Genomic DNA, 26,293 nt, shown 5'->3' with positions numbered 1-26,293 from the left:
ATGCCTTCGGACCGCGGGGCACCTAGAGTCTCCTCGAAGCTGAATTGCCTGGCGCTGCCGCTCTTCCCGCCGCTGCCCGAGCCCGCCAAGTCCGCGCGTTCGTCCGGGAGCAGAATAGGTGAGATGGGCTGTCACTGGACCGCTGTGCCCCGCCCTCCGCTGGAGGTGGCCGCCACCCCTCCCCGCCATCTCCTGGGGCTCTGGACCCGGGAATGGGGGGTGGGGCGGGGCCCGGAGGCTGCTCCCGCCTCTCTGCTCAGTTTGTTTAAAGCCCAAAGCAACACTTTATGCTCATTTTATTACCTCTGTCTACTTAGAACTGTTCTTAAAGGACAGACTTATCCCATTCAATTTTTTGTTTGTTTTTAATATGATGTACTTTCTTCCTGAATTGCTAATTAACAAAAGTCTAACGTTGGGAAGCATGCCCTCCACCCACCACTTTTCTGTCAGTTTGTCTTTCTCTCAAGGTTTCTGTGTTGTTGTGACTCAAATGCAAAGGTGTTTCAAATGCAAGCAGGGTCACCCAGAGTGAAGAGTTTTTGGCGCAACTTCCAGACTAAGAAGACACTAATAAGAATGGATCAGTTGCCACTCCAGGACCTAAGCCTCACTCCCAGGCCCCTCCTTCTAGTAGGCCCTCATTACCTCCAGGCCCCGCCCCTTCGGAAAGACACCCCCCCCACACACACACCCCCAGGTGATGCAATTTCCTGCGGAACCCAGGTCCTCTGACTTAGAAGGTGCAGCGTGAGTGTCCCACGAGGGTAAGTGAGCCTTTGTTTCTATGCTGATCCTAGGCTCGGAGGCCCCTACAGTCTCAGCTGTGTCCCGATCCCCACGGATATTACAGTTCCTGATTCCTGTCTGCCCGCGTTCCAGGTCGCTGGGAGCTCTTGGGATATTTCCAGTTAACTCCTTTCTGAGCCGATTACAAGACCTTAGGCCCCTGGAATCCTCGGGTTCCCCTTTCCTGCTCAGAGCCGCTCATTCACCCTCAGGCCACAAAGGCCTGATTGAGGGTGCGTTCTTGCCTAGGGCCGTTCCCTCCAGGTCAGGTATGCGAGCAGGGGACCCCAGAGTGGCCTTTACTGAAAGGAGAGGCCAGCCTTGCAGTCATCAGGCCACCCCACTGATGACCAAGGTCTGCATTAGAGCTTAACTTCTCAGCACCTTGCTTCGCAAAAGGGCACAATAGCAGTGACGGCCCCAAGTCCCCGCACAGATTAGGTCCTCAGGTGCATTGCAGAGTCCCACATAGAGCAAACCTCCACTGAACGCTTTCTGAGCAGGAAGCGAGGGCCTGGGAGTGTGGATTACCTTCACCTCTCTCCAGGCAGCCTGGGGAGCCGGGGGAGGGGCGGTCCTTCTTAGAAGCTTACAGGCCTGTGTGCCCTTGATGAAGGTCACCAAACTGAAGACAGTACATGGGGTCTCCTTGCCATCCCTTATCAGTCTTGCCGTGACTGCATGGGTCAGAAGGCCCTGGACCGATCGGAAGTGTCTGTCATTGTGATTATTGATTGGCCACCAATCACGCTTTTGTGAGTTTCTTTTGCCCTGCCCCTCCCCCACACCCTCTTTATTTCACATCTCAATTGTGAACCTGGGAAGCCATTTCCACCTCCTGTTAGTGGTTTTCCTCATCCAGATGATGTGTTTGTGTCTTTGTGCTGCCTTTTTCATTTAAGATTTAACAAATGTTCACTTTCAACCATATTTAAAATGGGGTCTCCTTTTTACTCTAAAACAGATCTTTCCTGTGTGTGCCTCCTCAATCATTTCTGCCCATCAGAAACTAGCTTGTGCTGTTTTAGATTGCAAAAGGGACTCCAATATCAAATATAATTTAAGGAGAACATTTATTAAGTCTTAATTGTGACAAAGAGAATACAAAGAAGCAAACAGACGTCACCTGGATGACGGAGATCATTAATGTAGTTCAAGGAATCATTCAAGTTGGGAATCTAAATAATATTGGAACTAGGAAATTCACAAGTTTATGATTGATGGACGATCAATACATCATTGTTATAAGTGGGACTTCTGAAGCAGGGACAGGACCATAATTGGGGCACCTACAAGACTGGTCCAGGGCCATCTAATGTAGGCAGTCAGAGCTAAACTTAAGGAATATAGGACACCCTGGATTGGCTGGAGAATGATGGAGGTTGTCCACTTTCCAAGTTCCTCTGCCTCTGGGCAAATTTAAGCTATATCCTTGCTTAAAGATATAGGCTAAATCTATGGAGAGACCATTCAATTGAACTTTAGGCAGTCACTGCCATCCATAGACCTTCATTAGCTGGGGTGTTACGTCTTTAATCTCTGAGACAGCTCCTGGGACATGTCTCCTAATCTCTGCTGATGCTGCAACTTTCCACTTGGAGTGTGAAGTCTCACTTGGGTATGTCTCCCCAAATAAACCTCACTTCATGGACGGAGTCTGTTATTGGCTCACTTCTCCTTAACACTGCGCTCTTCAATCCATTGCTACCACCCCCACACCGTCCCTCTTGGCTCTTTGAGCATGGCTGGCCTTAAAGTCCACTCAATTTTTTAATAGGGAATTGTGATTTCCTTTTATATTCTCTTTATTTGCAGAATCCAGCAATTATTTATTGATGTTTCAGGTCCTTTTATGGAGTAATCTGGAGAAAGAATAGGTTTTCTTCACCTATAAAGAGTTTCAGTTTTGAAAATCCACAAGGTAGTTCTCTCTCCTGTAGGGTCACTATGAGTCAGAATTGACTCGACAGCAGTGAGTTTGGGCTGTGTGCATGAATATATTTTAGTGACACATGTCCTCAAGGTCAGCACTTTTTTGTTGTTTTATTTTATTTTCACAGTGACATAGAATTTAAATCAGTCATTTAGTGACAGTGACATAGAATTTAAATCAGCGGTTCTCAACCTGTGGGTTGCAACCCCTTAGGGGGTCAAACTACCCTTTCACAGGGATCACCTGAGACCATGGGAAAACATATTTCCCATGGTCTTAGGAACCGAAACACTGCTCCTCTGTCTCCAGGCAGGTCCACCCACATGCAGATACGCCCACATATGAGTACACAGAGGTAAAGACTGTTAACCCATGCTACACCATGATTCAAGACAAAATTTCATTTATTTGTAATTAGAAATAAATATTTCAGAACATATAATTACATACTGTTTTGTGATTAATCACTATGCTTTAATTACGGCCAATTTGTGCAAGGAAAATACATCCTGCATATCAGATAATTACATTACGATTAATAAGAGTATCAAAATTACCATTATGAAGTAGCAATGGAAATAACTTTATGGTTGGGGGCCATGACATGAGGAACTGTATTAAATGGTCGCAGAATTAGGAAGGTTAAGAACCGCTGTCCTAGTGGATACAGAAAATGTTTCTTGCAACCAAATTCTAAGTATGTAAATTCTTTTTATCCTTTGGATTTTTTCCTTTTTTAACTGTTTCTTTTTCAATTTGATTGAGTTTACTGTGTAGAACTGTGTCCCAATGTTAGCTCCTACTTTTTAAAAATTGTGTTATAATTGTTCCTAGTACAAGGCAACATCCAGATATACAATTCTCATATATAGTAAGATACCATCTTATTTAAAATAGGTGACGATTTTCTCTGTCCCCTGCATGGTAGTACTTAAATTTTCTAACCTTTTATCCAAGTGTTCTTGATAGAAGGCTTGTTTTATTCTCCAGTTTATTGTTCTCAGGTGCACTCCAGTGCATTCTGTTAGTGATGCCATGGGGCCTTAAACTTTTCCTTATGGTTTCTTGCTGTAATCTCTATGTGAACAGATTGCCACCTCATGGGACTCACTGCTTTCATTTCATCACGTTGCCGATCATTTAACCACCTGAGCAGTAGGGCTTCTTCACTGACTAATTTAGATTTGCCAAGCTGACATGTTTTGCATTATGGACACGATGATACTTTAAAAAAAAAAATATTTTACTATTATTGAAATCATTTTATTGGGGGCTCGTAATCCTTATATACATCCATTGCATCAGTCCATTTTGTACATTTGCTGCACCATCATTCTGACATGGTGATTCTTTTTTTTTTTTTTTTTTTGGAACACAACTGAAAAAGGTTTAATCAACAAGTACTAACAACGCCAACTAATGGAACACAAGCTGCTTTTGTTTCGATGTTTGGTTGGAGCTCCGATGCAAAATTTTCTCTACATTTTGCATCGAAATCCAATTATGTTTACTGATGTGGTCAAGCACCAGGGTTCCACTGTACATAACTGTACTTATTTGTTTGTTTGTTTTTAACATTTCATTAGGGGCTCATACAACTCTTATCACAATCCATACGTATACATACATCAATTGTATAAAGCACATCTATACATTATTTGCCCTAATCATTTTCTTTTTTTTTTTTACATTTTATTAGGGACTCATACAACTCTTATCACAATCCATACATATACATACATCAATTGTATAAAGCACATCCATACATTCCCTGCCCCAATCATTCTCAAGGCATTTGCTCTCCACTTAAGCCCTTTGCATCAGGTCCTCTTTTTTTTTCCCTTCCCTCCCCTCTCCCCTCTCCCTCATGTGCCCTTGGTAATTTATCCATCGTTATTTCGTCATATCTTGCCCTATCTGGAGTCTCCCTTCCCCCCCTTCCCTGCCGTCCCTCTCCCAGGAAGGAGGTCACATGTGGATCCTTGTAATCAGTTCCCCCTTTCCAACCCACTCACCCTCCACTCTCCCAGCGTCACCCCTCACACCCTTGGTCCTGAAGGTATTATGCACCCTAGATTCCCTGTGCCTCCAGCCCTCATATGTACCAGTGTACAACCTCTGCCCTATCTATCCCTGCAAGGTAGAATTCGGATCATGGTAGTTGGGGGGAGGAAGCATCCAGGATCTGGGGGAAAGCTGTGTTCTTCATCGGTACTACCTCGCACCCTAATTAACCCATCTCCTCTCCTGAACCCCTCTATGAGGGGATCTCCATTGGCCGACACTTGGGCCTTGGGTCTCCACTCTGCACTTCCCCCTTCATTTAATATGGTATATATATATATACACATACATATACACATATATACATACACATATATATACATATACACACATATATCTCTCTTTTTTTGCATGATGCCTTATACCTGTTCCCTTTGGCACCTCGTGATCTCACTGGCCGGTGTGCTTCTTCCATGTGGGCTTTTTTGCTTCTGAGCTAGATGGCCGCTTGTTCACCTTCAAGCCTTTAAGACCCCAGACACTATCTCTTTTGATAGCCGGGCACCATCAGCTTTCTTCACCACATTTGCTTATGCACCCATTTGTCTTCAGCGATCCTATCATGGAGGTGTGCAGTCAATGATATGATTTTTTTGACATGGTGATTCTTAATGAGAATTATTTTTGTGTTTCTGTGCACAGAAATTTTTTGTTTTAGTTCATTCATTCATCAGTATATGAGGAGCTTTAACACTACAGAAAACTACAGGACTCTAAATCCATGACTTACCTCACAGAATGGGTGAAAACAAATTCCGTCTTTCGGGGTCCTAATCTGAATAATTTTGCACTTTTAATCATGCCATGTTTTCTTTAATCATGTTTAAAAGACTTGTTTTATTCAGCAAGGCAACTCGCTTGCCATTATGTGCCCTTCTCTTCGGTATGGGTGTAGAGTGTGGCCGGGTTATTAGACGTTCATTGTCTTCCAGTACGTACACACACATCGTCACTGTTTGAAAGGTGTTCACAGCCGTTAAGGAACCTTCATAAAGCTGAAGAGTATTTCTTGTGACATTTCCCCTATTACAAATGTTATATTCACAGCTAGGAGAGAGAGGCGCAGAATTACAAGACACATTCAGCACTTCTCTAAGGCAGCTGCCTTTCTAGGGTTTGTTTACAACCTAAATGAGATCACACCTTTCATACCGGCAGTTAACACCTTCTTTTCTGTCATCGATTTCTATACTTTCTCTTAAATGAAAACTGGCTCTGACCGAAGTGATGATCTCTGAAGACAAATAGTTCACACACAGATTATTTTAACTTCTAAGGAAGTCCGATACTTGAATTCATACATCTCAGGACTTTGGAACATAATCATACAAATAGAGATATTTTCTTGAAGAAACTATGGAACTGAGAATTCCCAGACTACAACAGGAAGCCCACCCTGACAACACATCTCTCCCTGCCTCAGAGCCTGGTTCTTGTGCTCACTTGATCATAAGCACCCCTTGTAACCCATTCCTGAAGGTGGGGTTTGTTCCTGGGTTCACACTGACTTCCCTCACTGTGTCTCACACGGTAATAGCTGGCCATGTCCCACATTCCAGCTATGGATTTACATCCTTGGCACCTTCTGTGTAGATGACTAATCAGGGCTTCATGAAGTCTGCATATTCTTAGCATAGCGTCAGGTTTTATGTGGCAATCCACTGCAAGCCCCAGGATGGCTGTTCCAATAAGCAAGGCACCTGGAGGATAAATTATATTGATGTATTGATCATGCTGAAGTAATTCTCGGTGATTACCATTTAATCTGTCTCTAGTCCTCCCTTTATTTCCCAGTTTGAGCTCAGACCAAGTGATCTTGGAGATATTATTTGAGGTACTGAAATTGGGACAGATGGGGATCTCAGATCAGGCTATGCTGTAGGGAAAGATAGTGGATCATTCTTCGTTGGATGTTTTGTGCTTTCTGGAAGGTAAGATACCCTGGGACCTGGGCAGGGGTTGCCTATCGTAGGCCAGGTACCCTCATCCAGTAGGTATTTAAGGGAGGAACCCTGCGTTTTGCCTTTGGAAGCCTCTGAGGTTGAGCTCAAAGGTATTCAGCCCTGGGCCATCATCCTGATGATGAAGCATCCACTAATCACTTCTGCTAATTTGTCCACACCAGGGCCTCACTTTCACTCCCGAGTTCATTAAGAAATCCATGTGCCCAGGGAGCCTGGTCAGCATTTCACAGGTTAGGTCAGTGAGGGGTAGGTCTGCTGTTTTTATCATGAGTAACTCTTTGAGGACTTACTTCTTCATGAGAGGAGAACCACAGTGTGCTCTGAGGGGGAGTTCCTGGCCCTGGACACACGGTGTCCAAAGGATTGACATATTTTCAGTTTGGGATGAAAATGCAGCCCTACTTAAATGAAATATGTCTTGTGAGGTTAATTTGTTGGCTCACACCAATCTAAAGGATGCACAGTCAAATATTTTAGGGTTATGAGTGTACACTGGTAGAACAGGTATACAAAATAATTCTCTGAGCCCTTTACCTAGGTCTGAGAAGAAGGCCAATGTTGGTTTTGAAAAATGGATTCAATGGTTCCAATGTATGTTCCACCTTTAATTTTCTGCCTCCTGCATCTTTTGTGACCTGAGTATCTCCCGGGATGAAGGCAGGGAAGAGTTCGATGACAAAATAACCAGTAATTAATATGCCTTATTTCACATGTAGTGACTACATCTTTGAGGAAGAAACCAAACCAGATGAAATTAGGATTTACAAATTAGTAAATCAGTACAACTGAATCCTCAATCACCTTCCTTATTGGGTAACACGTCCGTGCATATGTCTAATAGCAGAGGAGATTGCTTGACACCAGGGCACAGTAGAGGTGAGATCCACGACACCTGTGATATGGACATGCTGTTGTTTATCATATAGAAACATTTATAAACCACTTTACTTTGCCAACTAACAGGAATCAGATGCAAATGATTTAATAGTTTACTGAAAATGTGCCTGTGATTCCTGGTTTGGTCTGTCCACCTACCTTAGTTCCTTACATTTAGGTGAAATCTGAAAGAAAAAAAACAGTGCCACATACGTAATTAGCAATGAGAGTTAGATTTGGGTTGAATTTAGTGTTGTAGAGTGCTAGAGCCAGAGTCTGTATGTTAGATTGGAATCTAGGTCCTGGGATTAATGTTCCCTGTTCAAGAATAAGCGTCAATGGATAGAAACAGAAGATAAATGTTGCGAGTTAAGTGTCAGATGTTGGTGGACAGATTAAAGGGCTTTATATTTAGAATGTGTCCTTCCTAACAGCTTATGTTTGGGGTTGCGTAGGGCTTATGTATTATGTATAAAGATGTAGAGTTATAATTTAAACAGTACAGTTTGGGAAGTTGGTTTTTTAATTTGAGGCTTCCAAGTTGTGCTCGTGACTTAAAAATTTGGGATAAATGAAATTGGTTGTGGATATCAAGGAATGCTCAAGGTGTTATAGTCATCCTGGATGGTAAGGGGCTTTTCGGGTAGTTAGGGGTTCAGTGTTTGAGGAAATTATCTGTGTGTTGTAAGGACGTTCAGCATGTTAAAGTGTAAGGGTCTGTTTGGGAGATGTTCCTTTCAATTAATGGTTTGTGAATTAAGTACCAAAAGTTATTTTTTCATGTTGAAATGTGGCCTACAACATTTTTATACTTATTAGCTATTATGTCATATCTTGAATCTAGTATAAATATGATTGCTGATTTATGATTAGAAGAATTTTAATTTCTCTTTGGAAGCCTCTTTTCTTCCTTAACAAATCTTATTCTGATAGCTGTAGTTTTAATGTACAGTCAATTTTTAATATCTATGGTGAGAGTGGATATTTTTGTACTTTTTCTGAGGTAGGGTGATGTTGTTTCTCTTTCCTCTTAGAAATTTCTCATTCCTCGAATGACTTTGACCTTCCCCCCCCCCAGGAATGTTTATTAGCATATTAACATGTTGAACTATGTCTGCTTTATTTTAGATTTGTAGGGGTTTTTTTTCCTTAACATTAAAATCCTTTGAATTTGTATCCTATGTTTTGTGTGTCTATTTGGATAAGTAATTCTTTTTTTTTACATTAATTGCTATATTACAGTGCTTATTTTTCTTATGTTAAATCAATTCTAGGACAGATTTCAATTAATCATGGTATATAATTATTTTAATGTGTTGTCTGAATCAGTTCCTAATATTTTAAACAACTTTTTCTTTTATTTAATCATTTTATTAGGGGTACATACAACTCTTTTCACAATCCATACACACATCAGTTGTGTAAAGCACATTTGTACATTCATTGCCCTCATCATTCTCAAAACATTTGCTCTCCACTTAAGCCCCTGGCATCAGGTCCTCCTTTTTTCCCCTCCCTCCTAGATACCCCCCTCCCTCATGAACCTTTGATAATTTATAAATTACTATTTTGTCATATCTTGCCCTGCCGATGTCTCCCCTGACCCACTTTTCTGTTGTCCATTCCCCAACGAGTAGATCACATGTAGATCCTTGTAATCGGTTCCCCCTTTCCAACCCACCCACCCTCTACGCTTCCAGCATCGCCACTCACACCACTGGTCCTGGATTCCCTGTTTTTCTGTACATCCTCTGGTCTAGCCAGACTTTCAAGGTAGAATTCGGATCATGATAGTGGCCTACAAACGGGCTTTGGGTTTCCACTCCGCACTCTCCCCCACTCATTCACTATGATAAGATTTTTTGTTCTGTTGATACCTGATACCTGAATGCTTCAACACCTAGTTATCACACCAGCTCATGTGCTTCTTTGGGCATGATCAGCTTTCTTCATCACATTTGCTTATTCACCCACTTTGTCTTCAGCGATTGTGTTGGGAAGGTGAGCAGCATAGAATGCCAATTTAATAGAACAAAGTGTTCTTGCATTGAGGGAGTACTTGAGTGGAGGCCCAATGTCCTTCTACTACCTTAATACTAAACCTATAAATATATGCACATAGATCTATTTCCCCATCCTCATATATAAATATATTTGCAAATATACATGTCTTTATCTAGACCTCTATAAATGCCCTTTGCCTCCCAGCTCTTTCCTCTATTTTCCTTGACTTTCCTCCTGCCCACTATCATGCTCAGTCCCCATCAGGGTTTCAGCAATCCCTCTTGGTTACATTGCCCTTGATCATGCCCTACCAGGCCTCCCACCCCCTCCTCACCACGAATTTGAACAAGTCTTTCATGTAGATCCATTATCAATATTTGGCTACAGTTTACTTGAAATGTATGATCTTGGTATCAGGTTATTACTGGTCTCAAAGAAAATGTTAGTAATTTTACTTTCACAAACATTGTTAATATTTGCACCCAATAAACTTGAACTTAAGCAACAAAACATTAATCTGTCTACAGTTTATCCTTGAAGTTTCTCAGGAATTTAATTGTGATTCAGTTGTTTATAGCCCTTCTGAGCATCCTGAAACCCACACAATTCTCATAGATCACTTGCTCTGGCTGGATCCTCTGATCTTGCAGCTGACCCTTCAGTGTAGACGGCTACGTGATTTACACTCCCCTTGACAGACTCACACCTTAGTGACTGTGTGCTGACCTCACACTAGAGCCCAAGTTTGGGAAATATTCTGTCATAAGACATGCTAGGTGGATCTTAGAGAATTTCCTCAGCTCACCTCTAGGAGAATTGTCTAAATCAATGAGGGGTAGGAATTCCTCAGTGATTTTGTCATTGCTTTGTTATACACACACACACACACACACACACACACACACACACACACAAAACCTATTCCTTCTTTTTAGTAAGAGAACTAATGTTCCAGCAAATGTCACATGAAAAATTTGGCATTGGTTACTATGGAAATAACATTTTTAAACATAACTAACACACTGACTGGAATTTTGTGCACGTGTTGGGTACTGATTAGTGGTTTCTGAGGTGGTTATTGTTGTTAGGTGGCATTGAGTTGATTCCACATCATAGGGACCCAGCATACAACAGGAGGAAACACTGCCTTCTCCTTTGGCAGACTCACAATTTTGGATGAACCAATTGCTGCCATCCCTGAGTCACTCCATGTAGTTGGGGATTCCTATTTTTCCCTGCCCTTCCACTTTACCACATACACTATCCTTCTCCAGGGACTGCTCCCTTCTGACAACATTGTCCAAAATATGCAATGTAACTCTTACTCTCTTTACCTCTAACTCGCACTTCTTCAAAGACAGACTTTTTCGTGCTTTTGGAGACCAATGATATTTCAGTATTCTTGGCCAGCATTACAATTCAAACAACTCAGTTCTTCAGTCTTCCTTATTCAGTGTTCAACTTCCACATACATATAAGGCAATTGACAATGCCATGATTTGGGTGAGGTGAACCTAGTCTTCAAAGTAAGATCCCTGCTCTTCAACACTCTAAACTAGCCTAATAAGGCATATTTATCCTATACAATGTATCTATTAATATCTTGACTGTTAGTATCACCATTCTGGTTTTTTGGGTATGTTTTGCATAAGCTAGCAGTATTTCTGGAAGGAGTTAAAATTTAGTCAAGGTTAAATTAAGAATGTTGCTCAAAGAGGGGCCTGGAAGCCAACGTTACTCTGTAACCAACCAATGTAAGAGCCCCGCGTTTAAGCCTGTCAAGACGTGGTGGAATGATGAGCCTTATATTCAAGGTATGCTTGATGGCTGGTGTACATGAGAAAGTTTAAAACAAATTTTACTTTTCTCTAGTAGCCTGACTGGCTGATTAGTTTTAGAGATGCACTAATCTGCACCCTTTGTCCTATAACTGCAACCTCACACATCCCTGCCTTCAGAAACACCCTGGGGGTTGCAGAAGCGCAGTGCCAATGATATCCAACTAGCCACTCAGGCTACTGCCTCTCTAGTTCATCGCAGCATTGCCTCTTCCCACCATGTTCATTTTGTTTTCCCGCCAAACTAGGTTCCTGGTGGAGCATGTTTCACAAGCTCAAGCCTAGGCACTAGCCTTGAACCCAAGCCAATGACACCTCTCCTACAGTCTATGTTGTTTGCTCTCTGTCAGCATTACCTAGAAAGCTTGGAATCCAGAATCTAGGCCAAGATGACACAATAGTTGATCGGTCATCTCTTTCCTGGTTCTCTCTTGTACTTTTAAACTTCTGCCCTCACCTTGGCTCTTTCTATGACCCCTCTACTTACCCCTTTACTTCCTTGACTGTAGGCTGCAATCTTTCCCAAAGGCTTTAAAATTGGATGTCTGTAAACACAAGAGCATAAAAGAGTAGCAAATAAAGGTTTCCCTGGCTTGTTTTCTTGTTTAGGATAGCTCTGTCTTGGCTTAGGTACCTCTAGGATGTCCTATTGGTGTCCCTCTGTCTCTTGCTGTCCACCTGTACAACAAATTTCTCTAGTTACCACACTCTACTTTGCATAAATGGACTACCCAACCATAGGCAGTTCTTCACAATAAATATTGTAAAGAACACACAGGATGCAAGGGGGTAGGGACAGGTTAAACTTGATGAAAAGCTTAGCATGGGTTAGAGTGGTGTGACCACTTTCGCCAGATATGTCAAGGGTTATGGTCTGAGGTGCAATACGGACTGGTAAAGAACGTTCTTCATAAAATACTCCGTTCTTCAGTTAGATTGGTTTGAAAACATGATATTTACCTTCAATGGAGATTGAAAATTTTGAGGCCTTATGCACTTTATTCTACGAATAAATATTGTATATATAGGATGTGGATCCAGCGTTGAAAATGATATTTCAGAAACTAGTAAAATTGTTCTGTAAAGATAGAGTGGACTCTTGTTTAATGCAAACACCCTCAGATGGGAGCATGGTTTTGATCCCAAGGGGTGGGGGTGATCACTATTTAGCACAAGAAGTGTAGGCCAAGAACCTGACATGCCTTTCTTAACATTGATTCCACTTCTGTTTCAGAAAAAAGAAATATGGTCCAGTCTAGGGAGTTAGAAATCTCTTACTACTGCCTTGCACATTGAAGCATCACAAGGAAGAATTTCAACTTCTGGTTGGGTTATTAACCAAATCCATTGACCTGACTCCAAACAGGGTGAGCCACTCTGGGGTTTCAGGAGGTAGTGCCGGGCAGGGAGCTCGAGGGGAAATAGGAGAGCACCAGTGTACAAGGACCCAGGCTGTCCTGATAGTCAGGGTCCGAGGTCTTTGCTCATCTTCCTGAATGAGAGAATTCCCTGGGTAAGTAACTGTTATAATTGTATTTGAATTTAAGTTCTGAGCACTCCAACTTACAAAAGGCTCATGGCATAGTAGTTACAGATTGGGCTGTTTGTTAACTGCAAGGTCAGCGTTGCAGAATTACAAGTCAGGGTGTCTACACTTATAAACAGTTAGTCTTGGAAACCCACAAAGGGCAGTTCCATCTTCTCATAGAGAGTCTCTGTAATCGGAATACACTTGATGGCAGTGAGTAGGGTTTTAGTTTTGGGTTGCTGATGACAGTGACAACTCAGTGTCTATTTGCTGTGTCCTCACTTTGATTAAGCTTCCATTAAATTCTCTCTGATCATTCACCAAGCAGGTAGATCATCTTCCCCGGGGTTAGATTGCCTTCGAAGTAGATTGCCTGCACTTGTTTCCAGCCATCCCCACTCCACTTGCCAGCCTAGGTGTATCCTTGATGGAGGTCAACTTCCTGAGTACAGAACAGGGGACATTGTCATAAGTGTTACCTTGACTGGCTTTGTGTAAAGGCTCTGAATCTATCTTGTAAGTACCTCTATCTAATAATGTGCATGTGCTGATCATGGTCCCATTCCTGCTGCTGAAGTCCCATCTGTACCTGTAATGTATTAATCTGTCACCGAACGTCATTTGTGACTTGCATTTTTTTGTATACCCTATTTATTCAGGGTCCCGGCTACGAATCCTCAGTAGTTATTTTGACCTCGTGCTCATGGCCTCCCTTAATATATGATGTGTGTGTTGTTGTGCGTGCATGTGTGCGTGTGTATCTTTTGTTATCTCTTAAGTTTAATAAATGTTCTCCTTAAATTACATTTGGCATAAGGGTCACTTTTCTACCCTAACGCACAATTTAGGATCATAACACAGTTCTCAACACAGTTCTTCTTTCGGACATTATCTTGACAGACATAAATGCGGATAAGGTCAGGCCCTGCAGCCTCCTGGTTTCTATCCTGAATGGGAAAATGTTACAAAGGATTTTTTGCTCTGCCCATAAATTCTCACTCCGCCCCTTAGCCTCAGACCAAATACACTCAGCACTGTGTAGGTTGGCAAATGTAATTCCCCAGATAAATACTCATACGTACACCACTTCACCTACTAACCTCCTGGCCAAAGGCACTGAGCTCTCTTGTTCTGTGGCATGGGAATCCCACTGCTCTGTCTCAGTGTCTTGGTGCTGTTGCCACCCTGTCTCTGTATCTGCTTCTCCCCAACACTTTCTCTCTTGTGTCACAGTTCTCTGTCTTCTGCATTGAAGAGTTTTAATACCAGAATCTAGCATGCAAAGGCCCTACTCCTGGCTCTCTTTTTTAGATGGTAGTGAGATCCTAATTTCTGTCTCTGAAATGGCTCAATTAAACCTGATGTGATGTCCAATGTGACTAATTGACAGGTTAGGTTGTTAGACATCTTATTTGCCTAACTACAATGGTACCAGTCTATTGTTGGGGAAGCTGCCCATCCTCTTAAACCCGAAAAACCAAACTCAATGCTATCAAGTTAACACAGATTCATAGAGAGCTTATCTGAAAGGATAGAACTGCCCCTGTGGGTTTCAAAGACTGTATCTCTTTAGCAGAGTAGAGAGCCATGTCTCGCTTGGGAGAAAAAAGTGCCATCTTTCTTTTGTGGAGAAATATGTGGTTTCCAACTGCTGACCTTGGAGTTAGCAGCCCAACAGTCACCACTATGCCACCAGGGCTCCTTTGCTTCATTCACATTGGCGGGCGACAAACCCACGTAAATATTTGGAAGGAGTTAAGGGACCACAGCTAGAAAGACTGTGTACTTGTGTAAGCCAACGAGCAAATTCCATTAGGTACTACAAATAATGCTGCATTAAATCATTGCTTACCTTGGGATTGAAAAGTGCACTCCTTATGGGGGGATATATACTTCTTATTTCTATTAAAAATATATAAATTTCAATCTAATATGATATATACGTGTTTATTTTGGAGCCCTGGTTTTGCCCCATGTATTAAGAGTTGGACTGCTAACCTCATGGTCGGAAGTATAAATCCCATTGGCTGCCTGTCTTGGCTTTAGTGTCTCAGAAACTCCATGCAGCAGCTTTATTGTGTCCTATCGGGTGCTTACATGTCTAACTCTACTTGATGGTGAGTTTTAAAATGTATCTAAAGTGATTGTGCAATTTATAGTTCCTCTAGAAAATAATTTTCAATTTATAATAGCTTTTTATGTAGCCCATTTGAAATGTTTCCAAATGCTTTAACATAATCATCTTCAAATTTCATTGATTTGTCATTCTCCTTGAGAGTCACACAGTAAGAAATTGGTGGTTGTGTATGCTGTGAGGTAGGGACCCAGCTCTTTTGTTTCTTCCTTTTGATATGTATGTTTGATTGTCCAATCTCTATTTTATAAAGTCATCTTTTATTCACATGTCTGAAAATTATGAATTTTAGGTTTTATTGCTCATGGTATAAGCATGTTTTTGTCACTCAATAAGGGCACCATTAACAGTACTGGGGACTTTTTGTAGGAAGAGGGACAGAACAGTAACAGCATCTGGACCTACAGGTTTTGTATTACTCACATTGTATTCTCCCATCAGCCTGCAGATTGTGCATCACCAGCAGCTTAGAGGAAAGAAGAAGTTCCTTATTTTGGTATTATTATTTCTGGGGTGTCTTCATGAAAGATTGAAATTTGAAACAGTAGAAATTATATTTAAACTTTGATTCTGATTTCAATATTGGGCTGGAGAAGATTAGGAATATGTTGATCATAGGAATAATACTAAACTACTGACATTGAGCATAATATATTGCTGAGGATTCTTTGGATGATATTAGCGTCCAACTCTTAATTCATTATTCTATGGCCAACCCATGAGAATCATTCATATTAAATACTATGCCTTGTTTTTAATGCGAAATAAGATCACATCTTTCAGAGAGTTCAGTATTCCATGGAATTTTTATCTGATAAGTTTCTTTATTGTTTTTTCCTGAAGGTGATATGTTATGTAATCTCCCAAACAGCAGCATCCTCATTAATGCATCTAAAATGGGCCTTGTAGAGCTTTCCTCTAGTTCCTAAGTGCTGCCGTGCCCCCTCCCCCCCCCACTCCCACTATCATGATCCGAATTCTACCTTGCAAGTCTGGATAGAGCAGAGTTTGTACACTGGTGCAGATAGGAGCTAGAGGCACAGGGAATCCAGGGCGGATGATGCCTTCAGGACCAGGGGTGTGAGTGGCGATACTGGGAGGGTAGAGGGAGAGGGGGTTGGAAAGAGGGAACTGATTACAAGAATCTACATGTGATCTCCTCCCTGGGGGACGGACAACAGAAAAGGAGGTGAAGGGAGACGTCGGATAGGGCAAGATATAAAAAAATAATAATTTATGAATTATCAAGGGCTCATGAGGGAGGGGGGAACGGGGAAGGAGGAGAAAAAAAAAGCAGACCTGATGTAAAGGGCTTAAGTGGAGAGCAAATGCTTTGAAAATGATGAGGGCAGTCAATGTACAGATGTGCTTTACACAATTGATGTATGTATGGATTGTGATAAGAGTTTTATGAGCCTCTAATAAAACATTTAAAAATAAATAAAACGGGCCTTGTAGCAATAGTGGTTTAAAACTGGTTGATAGCTTCTCACCTCCTCTAACTATAGATGTAGAGGAGAATATCAGCCATCAGTACCAGCTCTGATTCCTCTATGGGAGAGCTTAAGCATACACCTGTACCCTCCAATGGTTTTCCAGTTCTGACAGCAGTTACCTTTACCACAATTCACTCCTTCTCAGTTCACTAGTTCTTTTCAGTGGCCACATAGAAATTACAGTACAGAGTCATAGGTTCAAGTTTTATTAAGTAACAGAATGTAACTTGGTATCAGAATCAATAGGCTACACATTGGGATTCATAGTAAGGAAACATTAGGCACATTTGCTCTTCTTCAGGGCAGGCCTGTTTTCCCTGTCCTGAACAGTCATCTTTTCTTCTAAAGATAGGCTCATTTCTTACTTCCATCTGTATAGGCTCCTCTCAGCTCCTTGAGGATATCCTCCTCTTGATCTTGCCTGCCTGTTCCACTATCTTGGCTGAAAAGCCCTCTCTGGACTTTTCGCCATTGACTCCTTTGCCGTGTCTTTTCTGCCCCGGTCATTATCTTCATTGGACGGCTCTTGATCCATAAGTATTAAAGTTCCTTTTGCAGGAGCAGCAGTAGACCAGTCCCTATGAAGTAGAGATATAAGCTGTTCTATGATTTGCTCTGCAGTATTTCACAAAACTAAATATATATCAAGTTAATAACTCTTCAGGATGTGGAAGCTGGTGAGTCCCAAATCCATAGTTCCAGTATCAATCTGGAGAGTGCTCCTCATTAATGTGTTTGCCAAGACTGATGAACCAGCTGCCTCACAAGTTGAAGTTGTTGAATCTGGTCAGATAGTAGGTTGCAGGGGTCAGGAACCCAAAGGGGAAGGTCACACAGCATGCTGGGGCTGACAGAGTAGTGGAAACTCCCAAATCAGGTCATACATGTAGCACTCAGTTGCAAGGATGTCAAGGAAATACTTCCCGTATTTCTGGAAGCTGGCAAATCTTCAAACCATTGGTTCATTCTGAACTTTGTGGCTGCACAGGATAACAAAACTAAATCAATAGGTCAGATGATAGGCCAATATCTCACTATCCCTTCTCAACCATGCCTGCAGGCAGTTCTCTCTCTCCCTCTGGCTTTTATTCTGGATATGATAGCTTCTTTGGCCATCCTAGCACCTTCACAGCCTAGGTGAGATTAGGTGGGCTTCAGAGGTCAAGGCAATGGCAATAAAACTAGGAGGGGCCCATTGGTGAGCTTGTGATGACAGGTAGCAGGTCCAAAAGGACCCTGTAATTAAAGTGAAGGCAATACTGTCCACAGGTGGCTGAGGAGAATTTGTCCTAAAGTAAACTAAACAAGAGATGTTTGTCCTAAGGTGGCCTCCAAGAGCTTCGAAAGTTGTTCTGCACTCAGGAAGGTTTTGCCTTTGAGCTTTCTGTTCTTTGTCCTTAATTATAGGTTCTTGTTCCTGATCCCGACTTTTACTTTGTTCATTAGTAAACCACTGTAGTCTGTGAGTTTTGTGTGACCATAGCAATGGATTATCATATCCGGAAATAAGACAAAGAGTGGTGTGGGAGGAATGACTTGTGTAAGAATTGACAAAAATGTTGGAGAGCTGAGGTATGTTTGATCTTTCCCATAGGGATCAGCTCTGAATTGAGCCTGATGCCTATCACCACTGAAGGTACCAGAGCATCTTATAATGGTGATACTGCTAGGCCTCCTAATTCCATTTCACAATGTACTGTAAACTTGTTTTTTAATATAAACTGGTATGTGTTTACCTACTGTGTGCGAGTATAAATGGGAGCTATTTCTAGCTCATTCAGCTAATTTCACTCTTACACAAAATTCTAATTTTATGAGTGGATGCATTAATATTTCCAACACTGGATCAGGTCCGCTGGAATGACTTTGTGATTGTGGAAAACATTAAAGACAGACAGACAGCAGGCACAGGAGCTCCTCTTCCCATGTCGGGACTGAGAGATTGAATATATTTTCCACTGGATATATATAATTGCATTTACAGATCTTTCATTAGGCATGCACGTCATAGAGTTAACATACTTAGTCTATGGGTACTATTACAAGCAGGTAACAACAAAAAATCAAGGAGGTGAGTTACTATCTTTACCTAATGCTACTTGACCTCGAAAACCCCAATCGACCCTTCCCTTTTCCCTCCCCAGTGATTTGTTACATTTATATTGGGTTGGCTATACAAGATGATTGCTCTAATCTACAGATAACCTTCAGATATAGTGAAATAGTCTAGTCCACACAAATGATTCATCTACTATGGTAGCTGCTTTAAAACTGCTCCTTAATTGAATGTTAATTTGCTGGGGTCAGGGGCGGGTGGGCACATTAGTTGGCCTGGAGAACGTGTATTTGCAAACATTTCTATTTCAGAACAGTGGAGATTTTTCTATGAATAGGGCTAGTATCTCGTGCTTGTGGTAGCGAGTATAGAAATAAGGTCAAATACGTTCTACTAATTCCTCGGTTTACCACACACTATGGAATGTACTAGCACAGAATAGTTTTTATTTCTGTTTTGCTTTCTTTACTGTACAATAATTTTTAAAAAATCTTCCAATGGAAATTACTTACCATATATACTTGAATAGAAGCTGACGTCAGTATACGCCGAGGTACCTAATTATTACCTGGGAAACCAGAAAAACTGATGGACTCGAGTATAAGCCGAGAGTGGAAAATGAAGAAGTTAATGATGAGTTTCAATAATCCAAACAAATAAAAATAAAATTACTAAAAATTGAGAAATCAATGGGGTAATGTATTTAAATATTTATTTTTAACTAAAAAACTTAAATAAAAGGACAAGTCATTTGACATTAGTAAACCAGCACAGTAAGTTGAAAATAGGTTCAACAAGACCAATAAGATATTAACAATGATAGCTTAATAGTACTATTCCCTGAGCTCAATCAGCAACGAAGCTAAAATGTGAAGAGTTAAAATCCTTCAAAACTGGATCCCTAATCATCATCCATATCCCAATGCAGAGCTTCAGCTGGTGTGAGGTCATCATGGACGCTGTCCTCATTGATATTGCTGTCATCACCATCACTGCTGTCATTTTCACACAAAGCGCAGTCTTCACTGCCATCCATTGCATTACTAATACTACCACTGACTCGTGTATAAGCCGAACCCCATTTTTTCAGCACATTTTTTTGTGCTTAAAAACTTGGCTTATACACGAGTATATATGGTAATTAACTAGACTTCTCTGACTACAGGAATCACTGACATTCAACGATGTGGCTGTAAAGTTCACCTGGGAGGAATGGCTGCTCCTGAACCCTGCTCAGAAGACATTATATCAGGATGTGATATTGGAGAACTTTCACAACCTGGTTTCCATTGGTGAGGAGCATTCTAAAGTCATTGGTTTTTCCTATCGTATGTGTTAAAATCTTTGCAGTGTCTGTGGTGTTCTCAACGAGGTAGATTCTTGTTGCATTCTCTGGTCCTAAGTTAGTGGATACATTCTTCTACCCTTGAGAAAACACTATTTACTTTGTTCCTTTGAACATTTTTGTCCTAGAAATACAACATCCTGCACGCTTTACAAACCTTAGGTTAATGATGGTCTGTCTGATTCTGTAAGTTCTCATGAACAGGTTATCTAGTTGTCATCCCAGAAACTTTCTCTCAATTGAAACAAAGAGAACTGTGGTCTGTATTAGAAACAAGCTACAGTACACTTTTTCATGTGTGTGGTCAAAATACCTTAAGGAGAATTGGCCAGGGTGGTTGATTCAACTGGTAGAAGGCCTCACAGCCATGATAGGTGTCGGATAATGCCTAAAAGTGTGTACTTGTTCAAATGTGATAGCCCAATTTTAGTGGAAGTTGAGAGAAGAACTCCTCTAGCTCTTCTGAGATTAGATTTCCAATTATTTGATTTTTACTATTGTATATTTGGTTCCATAATTTTCTTTCTTGAAGATTCTCATACCTTTTCCTATTTTATGTTCTTCTACCTTACTATGAAAGTCCGTCTTATACGCCTCTCTCCATACAGAGAACTTTCAATTTGTAACTGTTGTCCAAATACAGAACACTCTTCCCCTATTGAGTAAGAATGGATTTCCCTTTGTAGTATCTCACCCCACCTTGGATCTTGAGCTCCCACCATAAGCGGGTCTCCATTGTGCATCCTTAGCTTCATCCCTTGGAGTTTCTACAAAGGTTTTGGTGTCCATTTTCTCATTTGGTCCCCTAACCCTTTAAAGTTTTCTTCATTCTGGGTGATATAAGTTCTTTCTATTTTCTAGTACTGATGGTCAATTTGCCTTCTGTGTGGGAATTACTTAACAGACATGTTTCTCTATATTTTACTCCTTTTAGTGAAACAAGTTTATGACTTCTGTTAATTTTCAGATATCTAACATCATCTTCCCAGCAAGACAATTGTTATCAGTTTAGAATATCGTTTAGCACTGTACCTTCAATTTTTTTTCCACCTATAGGATTTTCTTTGAAGTTGTCTGCTCCTCTAATAATTTTGTAAGTGGAAAGGACATTTTTAACATCGTGCATCCTTGGATTTTTCACTAAACACTTACCTGATGTATATTCCTTACTATGCAGTATGCCTTCTTTAGGCCCACCCCTTCCTAACACGTCCAAAATGGGAAAGATGACCTTGCTGCTTTTAAAGAACTCTTCTGGCTCTATTTTCAACATTGAAGTTTTGGTGATATTCAAACATGCACGGTATAGTCAGTACTGCTCTTTTGTTTCTGTCTTTTGAGTAGCCTTTTGGTTTCCATATGTATGATGTCTTTGTTGTAATCCCACAACTCATCTGGTCTCAGTTATTAGTCTTTAGTCATCAGTATTTTATTCCTCAAGATTATTTTTTATATTATCTCTAAACTCAAGTGAGGTAGATATTTTAGCTATTGTTGAGTTCTTTGAACTTTTCTTCAGATTCAACTTGGATTTGAGCATTTGATGATCTGTTCCACAGTTGATCCCAGGCCTAGTTTTGACTGATTAGCTTCTTCATCATTTCTTTCCACAGATGTGGTTAATCTGATTTTTCTGTAGTCCATTCAGAAAAGTTCATATATATAGTTTTTAATTTTGATGTTTAATAAGGAATTTGCTATGAATTCATCATTAGTTTCTCAAAATTTTATTGTTAATTTTGAGTGTCATTTCTATCACTCACACCACATTTTTCAACTACTGATACTTTTTTGAAATTTCACATTCATCAGTGTACATGATTGCATGGTCGATCAATTTCAGGCTATAAAACTTAGGTGAAATTTTCAATATAGATTTTTTTAAATTATTGTTTTGTGAACTCTTACAGATAACACTAGTTCAATCACATCAACCAGCATTACAAAATTGCTACCACAATCAGTTTTAAAATATTTTTTTTTCTTCTAGAACTCCTTGATATCGTCTCCCCTTTTTCTCCTTCAACCCCCACCCTTCAATTTCTTAATTGTGGGAAACAGAACCTGAATAAAAGTGTAAGCAGCCTCATCTCAATACTCCTGACCACAGGGCTTGGAAGACCAGTGTTAATGGTAAAGGAAATCATCCAGAGTCTAGAGGATATAGATAAAGTTGAAACTCCAGAATCTCCAGATAGAAACAGTTCTCTCTATGCTGCCCTCCATTAAGATGCTAGTATAAAACTGTCTCCTACAGGCATCTGACTTTCTCTCCTCAGCTAAAAGATGTCTAGCTTTAAGAGGAATCAGGCTCTCTTTGTTGCTATCAAAGAGTCAACTATTCCTTTGTCTCTTATATGCCTTCTGGATGGGTCCTAAGAGATGGTTGTGTAACTGAGGGGCAGAAATAAAAAGGGAGAGAAAAGTCTTCAGGCAGTCACCTCTTCCATGATGTCAGGTCTGAGCTGGATTGAGAGAATGTATTCTTTCACCACTTTATATAATCTCGAGGCTTGCAAACCTACCCCCACCCCTCAGCAAACACAGAGAGGCTTACCTACATAACGAGGTGGCAGAGTCTTTACCGTGGAGGTCCCTGAGTTCCTTGATTGAGTAACTTAACACCACTGCTGAGGGCAGTTAGAGGCGAGTATCTTGTCCCCTGAGTGGGGAGAACAATAACAGAGTGTCTGCTCCTCTAGATAAAACTGGTGGCTATTAGATATTAGCCATATGGTCTTATGAGGTATCATTACAATGGGAGAATATTGTGAGAATGATGGGGATGAATTTTCATTAGGACAATATGACTGGGATGCTTCTCTAATCCACCTTCAGGCTTTTTATTCCAGACAATAGAGAATTTATCTGCAAATGGGCTCTTCCTGGTCCTCAATTTCACAGCCTGATATTTATCATGAAGTGTTCTAAAAGGATCAGGATATTCCAGATTCATACTTTGCCCATTCTGTTGTGTATTTGGCTGCTGAAGACTTTCATGTCTCACTACTACATAAACTCCCTACTAACTCACCTCGATCATTTATCAGCATTGGAGATGAGGATGCTGTACCCTGTTTTTGCTATCTGCTTTATCTTCCTTAATTTCACATGCTACTTCTACGGACCCATTTAACTGTGAGGCTGGATCCCACAGTTAATGTCTGCTTTAAGAGTTGGTACAAAAATGAAATAACAGTTGTAGTCATTGTTCTCACTTGTAGGCATATGAAAATTAACCCACCACTGGCAACATTGTACTTCAGGAAAGATCTTGCAATATACTTTATTGATGGTGAATATGACACCAGTTTTTAATTGGTAAATCTCAGCCTCATAAACCACTTGGTAATCTAAAAATAGCTAGTGCTTAAAGTCCAATAGTACATACACTATCAATTTTAAACATTTCGTTTTTACAATTTGCAATTTTTCTTGATAGTGTTTCATGCATTCTGTCGTCCAATTGTTAGTGCATGTTTGCAGGCAGCTATTTTTTCTCATTTTCACTCATGCCATGTCACCCACTGAAGGTCCCCAAAGCGTTACTCCATTCGCATCATTACTGTAGACTGTACTTTGGGAAGTTAGTACTTCTAAAGTGTTATTTCAGTGCCATTAAACCTGAAGGGCTCATGTTCTAGAAGTTAATCACCAGTTCTTTCTCCCAGTCTGTACTTCTGGAAATTCCACTAAGACCTGTGCACCATGTGTGATCCTGCAGGTATTTGAAATACTGGTGACATTGCTTCCAACACAGCAACCTGCACACCACCACAGGAAAACACTTGAAGATGAGTTTTATAAGCTAGACGTAGGCTTCACATAAACATAAGGATTATGTTTGTGTAACATAGTACCTCTCATATATACCTGTAAAATTGTGTTCTCCCAAGTTGAACATTCTGCATTTTACACGTTTCCAATTTGTCTAGTACCTAGTTGTCTTTCAGTAAAGATTGATGGAATGAATACATCTGACCTCTAGCATCTGAAATTAGAAGGCCTTACCACCTTGTGGTCTATGGGTCTCAGTGTCTTGCCTGTATTCACATTTTTTGCATGTTTTCTACAGTAACTGCATTTACCATTTGGATTGTTTACACAATTGTGTTTGTACCAATGGGCAAGAAACATGAAGCATAGTATTTTATTTACATTTATATAAGCAGTTTGTCACTAAAGATCTACCTTGTATCAATGCATGTTTTAAGGGGTCCATTGTAAATCAATATGATGGAGTTTCTATGTTCTGTTTTTTTTATAGAGACTCAGAAAGTTGATGATCATTTGGTTGAGCACTCGCAACATGAAAGAAGTGTGGAGAGAACTGAACGATGCTATAAATTTAATACATTTGAAAATATTCTTTATCAACACAAAAGTAATTTTCCTGTAAAGGCAAATTATGAGATATTAGGCTTACATGATAAAATTGAAAAATCAGATTTGATCATTTTGGCATTAAATCAGAACAGTAGCAGCAAAATAAAGAAGTCAGTTGTTTTCAATGAAGACGAGAAAACTTTTCTCAATATTGAAGAAGAGCAATTTTGTACTGAAATGAAATTCCCTGAATGTGAAAACTCCAGTAGCATGAAGTCACAATGCATTCAGCATCAAGAATCGCACAAAATTAAGAAATCACTCATAGGTGATAAATGTAGGAAAACCCTCTTCAAGGAGTCTTTCCTCTGTGAGCATCAGTTCATTCATATTCTAGATAAGATCTATGAATGCGGTCAGTGTGGGCAAGAATTCAAGAAAGTATTCAAACTCACTGCACAATATCAAACCGCACATAAAGGACAAAAGCCATATACATGCTTGCAATGTGTCAAAACTTGTCACAGTAAATCATACCTCAAGGAGCTTCAGAAAACTCATGTGGCAGGTACCCCCTGTGTATGCAGTGAAGGTGGGAAAGGCTTTAACAGGAACAGTGATGTCACTGCTCATCAGCAAACTCATACTGCAGAGAAACCCTATGTATGTGGTGAATGTGGCAAAGTTTTCAGGCAGATGCGATGCCTGAGAGCACATCAGATATTTCACACAGGAAAGAAACCCCATGTCTGTGGTGAATGTGGAAAAGCCTTTACCTGGAAGACAAACCTCACTGTTCATCAGCGAACTCATACTGGAGAGAAACCCTATGTATGTGATGAATGTGGAAAGGCTTTTAACAGAAAGACAAACCTCACTGTTCATCAGCGAACTCATACTGGAGAGAAACCCTATATATGTGATGAATGTGGAAAAGCCTTTACCTACAAGACAAACCTCACTGTTCATCAGCGAACTCATACTGGAGAGAAACCCTATGTATGTGATGAATGTGGAAAGGCTTTTAACAGAAAGACACACCTCACTGTTCATCAGCGAACTCATACTGGAGAGAAACCCTATATATGTGATGAATGTGGAAAAGCCTTTACCTACAAGACAAACCTCACTGTTCATCAGCGAACTCATACTGGAGAGAAACCCTATGTATGTGATGAATGTGGAAAGGCTTTTAACAGAAAGACAAACCTCACTGTTCATCAGCGAACTCATACTGGAGAGAAACCCCATGTATGTGGTGAATGTGGAAAAGCCTTTACCTGGAAGAGTAGCCTCATTCTTCATCAGCGATCCCATGCTGGAGAAAAAACCTTATGTATGGTGTGAGTCAGGTAAAGCTTTTAGCCAGAAGCGGTGCATGGGATATTCTTCCATTTGTTGAGGTCACTCTGGGTTTCTTGTAATAGTGTTCCATTGTTTTCCCCATATATTTTCTTTTAGTCAGGTATATCCCTAGATATTTCAATATGTGCTTGGCTATTTTGAAGGGTACCACCTTTTTGATCTCCTCTTTTGTGGTTTTATCCGATGTGTATAACAGTCCAATGGACTTCTGTTTGTTGACCTTGTATCCTGCCACTCTGCCAAACTCCTCTATTGCTTCCGGTATTCCCCTCGTGGAACTTTTGGGATTTTCCATATATAAAATCATATCATCTGCAAATAACAAAAGTTTCACCTCTTCCTTCCCCAGAGAATAACTTTGATATCTTTTCTTTGCCTTATGCTATTAACCAAAACCTCCAGCACGATATTAAATAATAGTGGGGACCATGGTCATCGTTGGCTGGTCCCCTTTTTCAGTGGAATTGTATTAGTCTTTTCTCTATTGACTACCACATTGGCTGTTGGTTTTTCATATACAGCTTGTATTGTCTTGAGGAATTTTCCTTCCATTCCTATCTTGTCAAGCGGTTTAA

At 40.6% G+C, this 26,293-nt stretch overlaps 1 protein-coding gene across 1 annotated transcript; it reads left to right on the top strand.

The window, feature by feature from the left end:
- Positions 1 to 25,700, top strand: LOC142424087 (uncharacterized). Its single transcript, XM_075529161.1, has 2 exons — positions 1 to 118; positions 24,295 to 25,700. Exons 1-2 carry the CDS (start codon positions 1 to 3, stop codon positions 25,698 to 25,700), a joined length of 1,524 nt encoding a protein of 507 aa, XP_075385276.1.
- Positions 25,701 to 26,293: the final 593 nt, after the last annotated feature.

Source organism: Tenrec ecaudatus, chromosome 13 (genome assembly GCF_050624435.1).
Source record: "Tenrec ecaudatus isolate mTenEca1 chromosome 13, mTenEca1.hap1, whole genome shotgun sequence".
Lineage (NCBI taxonomy): Eukaryota > Metazoa > Chordata > Mammalia > Afrosoricida > Tenrecidae > Tenrec > Tenrec ecaudatus.
Note: the sequence above shows the minus strand (reverse complement) of the source record. Positions and strands in the feature narration are given on the sequence as shown.

Bases quoted from the DNA above. Each gene is read 5' to 3' on its own strand.
- LOC142424087 (XM_075529161.1), top strand. From the start codon at position 1: ATGCCTTCGGACCGCGGGGCACCTAGAGTCTCCTCGAAGCTGAATTGC. The intron at 119-24,294 runs GTGAGATGGGCT...TTTTTTTTATAG, and splicing joins TTCGTCCGGGAGCAGAATAG to AGACTCAGAAAGTTGATGAT.